This window comes from Chiloscyllium plagiosum, unplaced genomic scaffold (genome assembly GCF_037043375.1).
Source record: "Chiloscyllium plagiosum isolate Xiang-an unplaced genomic scaffold, Cpla_swu_hap1 HiC_scaffold_35, whole genome shotgun sequence".
Classification (NCBI taxonomy): domain Eukaryota; kingdom Metazoa; phylum Chordata; class Chondrichthyes; order Orectolobiformes; family Hemiscylliidae; genus Chiloscyllium; species Chiloscyllium plagiosum.
The window spans coordinates 37,820,797-37,824,999 of NW_028270173.1; the positions used below are offsets into that span (position 1 = coordinate 37,820,797).

General features: G+C 36.0%; 1 protein-coding gene across 1 annotated transcript; it reads right to left on the reverse strand.

Moving 5' to 3' along the window:
- Positions 1 to 303: 303 nt before the first annotated feature.
- On the reverse strand, positions 304 to 3,174 carry LOC148140673 (putative G protein-coupled receptor 139). The gene is made up of 2 exons (XM_087978913.1): positions 3,111 to 3,174; positions 304 to 1,214 (listed from the first exon to the last, which is right to left on the reverse strand). The coding sequence occupies exons 1-2, from the start codon at positions 3,172 to 3,174 to the stop codon at positions 304 to 306; spliced, it is 975 nt and encodes a 324-aa protein (XP_087835039.1).
- Positions 3,175 to 4,203: the final 1,029 nt, after the last annotated feature.

Consider the following 4,203-nt stretch of genomic DNA (forward strand, 5'->3'; position numbering starts at 1 on the left):
AAGGGTGAAGCTGTTGCTTAGCACCTAGTTTCCTCTTGAGAAGGGGTGGCAGATCTTTTCTGATGTCAATGTCAAGATGGGAATTTATTTTCCTTTCATCACTATCCTCGAGCCATTGTGTGCCGTGTAGTCATACCTCTCCAAAATTAGTGCCCAGGTGTGGACCATACGAGAAGTAACAGCACACAAATGGTATAAAAATAATTAATTACTTATTCAAATCTTTAACAGACATGGGAGTGAGAGTTACTGTGACTGACTGCCTACACATCTCCTCCACCTTTATATCTGACCAGAGTATTTTCAATCGCTTTGTTTATGAATTAATTTGATAAATAATGTAACTGGATGTTTCATCATGCTCTTGAATTGTTCTCTGAACTTGGATTGTGTCACCCCATAAATAAATGCATTTGTGCAGCAATTTAAATTGAGCAGCATGATCGCAAGATCAGCTAACATGTATAAAGAATCATTGTAATATTCAGGGATAATTCCGATAATGTTGTAAAAGCAGAATTCTATAACATACACAAGCCACAAAAGAATGAAGCTACCAGATATGGTGAAAAGTAAAATAATAGAGTTTCTTCTGCTCTCCATCTCCCTGTCATGGTGATTCTCCCCCCTGCTATGACCCCTCAGTCCCTTACGAACTCGGCTGATGACTAAAATGTATCTAACAGTCAGAGCATTGAACAGCAAAATTAAAATATATGGGAGTAATGGGGTTAATACCTTATCAAACCAGTCAAATGCAATCCAGCCAGGATCAGTGTAGTAGCTTTCCTTTTCAGTACAAAACCAGGGAACATTGTTTATTACCTCCCCAGCTTCAAACATGAAGTAGAAGGGAATGTCCTTTAAACAGATCAAAATACAAGTTATTGTTAGAATTACACTTGCATTTTTTCCAGTACAATACTTCATTCTCAGCTTCTGACAACAAATGGACACAAATCGATCAAAGGAGAAAGTGACGGTGAACCAGACTGAACATTCTGTGGCTGCATAAAACAAGACATTGATAACACTACAGACAAGGGTGATATTCAGGAAAGAAACTGAGAAATAATAAGAATTAATTTCCCACAGTATGACGCCATTAATGATAACCATTAGATCTGCCATTGCCATGGACACCAGATAGCAAACAGTGCAGGTAGAGAGGCCACAGCTTCCACAGGACAGGATCACAATTGCCACTATATTAACTGTAAGAGACAATGCAGAAAATTCAAAATTGGAGAGTGAAGTGGAAAGTGATATCTGTGAGGATCAGAACTAAACTCTGAGAAAATAATGCAATAAATGTATCAAAGAGTCTTCACAAATATCAGCATTAAACAGATGATAGTTGGTGTTGCAATTAAGGAAGGGTTACAGGTGTGCAGAGTTACATATTATTTAATGTCCCAAAGTAATTCATCTATATCATTTTAAAAAATCAAGAAAAGCATGGAGATTTATTTGGAGAGGAAATAAAAATAAAATCAACAATTTCAGTAAACTATCAAGCAATTAATAAAATTTGCACAATTCTGATCTGTGTTGGTAAACACAGTTTTGAACAACAGAAAATATTGCAAAATTCTTTCCACCGAATGATGAAAGTTGAGGATAGACATAATAAAAGTCTGAACAAATTCTGAATGGTTTGTTAGGGTGGTCACAGATAAGATATTTTCACCTGTTGGAACTCTAAACGAAGAGATTGTCATCACAAAACTGTTGTTAAATTAATCTGGTTTACCTGAAGAACATATCTTTTTAAGAGAATGGTTAGAATGTGAATGTCATTTTAACTTTAAGAACTAGTGGGGAATAGCACTGAATTAGTAAAGGTAAAATTGGGTAAAGCCATAAAGCAGAATGCAATAGAATACTCTCATCAGTTTGCTAAGGAAAGAGTGGTGAGAGAAATCTGTTATGTAGAATATTAGCACTTATTACATTAGCACAGATTTCATTTCCTCTTTGAATGCTGTGAAATCAATGCCATTCTTGGTAACTTGAACATTAATGAAACACAGTCATCAGTTCTCTTTTATCATTGCTGCCACTTACATTTTTACTTATTGAAGTAATGCATTAGTTATTTCAATATGAATGGTGTTAATATTTACAAAGTTGAGACTGACTTCTGATTAAATTAATGACTGGTCCGTATCAATATAATTCAATTACATGCATCTTGTCTTCATGGGAGATAATTACAAAGCTTGCTACAGCTTACATGTGTTCAGCCTCTGAACCATTAGGTAATTACTGCTCCTTCAAATATTAATCAGCTAGAGAAGTGCACAATTCAGCAAACATGGCTGAATGGTCAGTCTCTATAAGGAGCAGATCACAAATTAGAACAGTGATCATGATACAATAATTTGAGGACTGTGTTAAAGGAAAATGATCATTTAGAACCACAACAATGAAAGTGTTTGCAGTAACTATACTCAGACTAAGAAAACGTCACTGCCCAGATGATTTGAAATAAATTAGTCATGCTGTGCTGCTATTTCCCTGTTAGTAAACAGTTACCATCTGTTCCTTTTCATGGAGATCAAATGAAAGTAAATCAATGTTGATCAATTTCACATGACATGATAATTGTTAAATTGGACATGCATTTCCCTTGGCCATGTTTTATCTTTATGAAGTCAGGAGATCACTCCATGGATTTCAGAAATCTGTCACTGAATGAATCATATGGAAATGGAAGCAACCTGCTCCATTGCTCATACTGAGGATTATCCAACAATGGTCACTGTTGTTGAAGGCACAATTCTGGATAGAGACCCAAAGTTCTACACTGAGTTGTTCCCACAATATCTTTTTCTGTGCAGTGTTGTAAGGTCTGTTTTGTTGTATACAAAATTTCATTCAAGACAATAATGTGACAATCCAGAGATTCATGAGTTACAACCAAATTTGTTGTGTATCTCAGCAGTAGATTGAAAATGCCGATGCAATTCAGAAGGTTTGAATGACAATGTGAAATCACTGAACAAGTATCTCCATAATAGTTACCTCTTGATCGTGTAATATCACCAGTCACAGTAAAACCAGAAAACGGGCAGATTTAAATAATGTCAATGGTCAGAATCACTTACCAGGGACACCAGTGACAGCAAGAATTGTGTAATATATTTTCTCTATGCTGTGAAATGTTTCCATACTTTACAAATCTTCACTTGTGAAGTGATGTGTTCTGTAATGCCACAAGCAATCTCTCAGAGCGACGTCCTGAAATGATGCATGCACAGAGCCTTTAATTTATACCCAGTGGTATCTCCTTCAGGAATTACGTTGACAGCATTATTCAACTTTGCTTCACATTCAAGAACAAATAGCAAATATGCTGTAACACCTGAGTTAACTCTCCGTGTTCCAGAATACAGCTGGTATTGAGTTTGGTTGTTCAACTGTAAGCAGTGATTAGTTTGGAAATGTTATTATCCCAAATTCAAAGTCAGGTCCATCTCTGTGTCTCAAACTGTTCAATACATCACTTCGTTCTGCTGTGTTTATTCAGTGAATGAAGTCAAATTTTGGAGTGTCCTCTGAGGACTGTTCTACTGCAATCCTGAATGTGTTTTTCCATTTCAATTGTGGTTATTGAGTTTAATAAATCCAGTGTTTAATGTGTGTCCTCAAACTACTACAGTTCCTCCAATTAATTCAATAATGAGATATAACCCCATTAATACCATCCATCTCAAGATTCCCGTTTTCATGTCTAATTCAGTGTTACACAATATTCACAATATAACGTGTTCATTGAGGCTACCTTGATCTCCAATTATTTCACATTTCAAGTTTAAGTAGATTCCCTAACTAATGCAGCACTTGCAGGATAATCAGGGGTGGCAACTAAACGTTTCAGGTTACAGGATTTGCAGCCAAGGTATTAGAGGTGCTGACATTAGCATGCTGATTAACTAAGCACACATAACTGTGAGATGGGATGCACTAATTTAATGGTAATCAAAAGAGACCATATGGCTGCACCTCAGGACATAAATTCAAAAACTACCTGATCAATAGTGGATTGCAACCAACTGGAAACAGCTAGGAGAGTCAAGTCGGTACGTAAGTTTCCAATAAGTGCGAAAACAATGAGACAGTCTGGGATTTCAATTATCCGAGTATTAACTGGGATAGAAATAGTGTGAAAGGTCAAGAAAGAACTGAAAAAAAATGAAA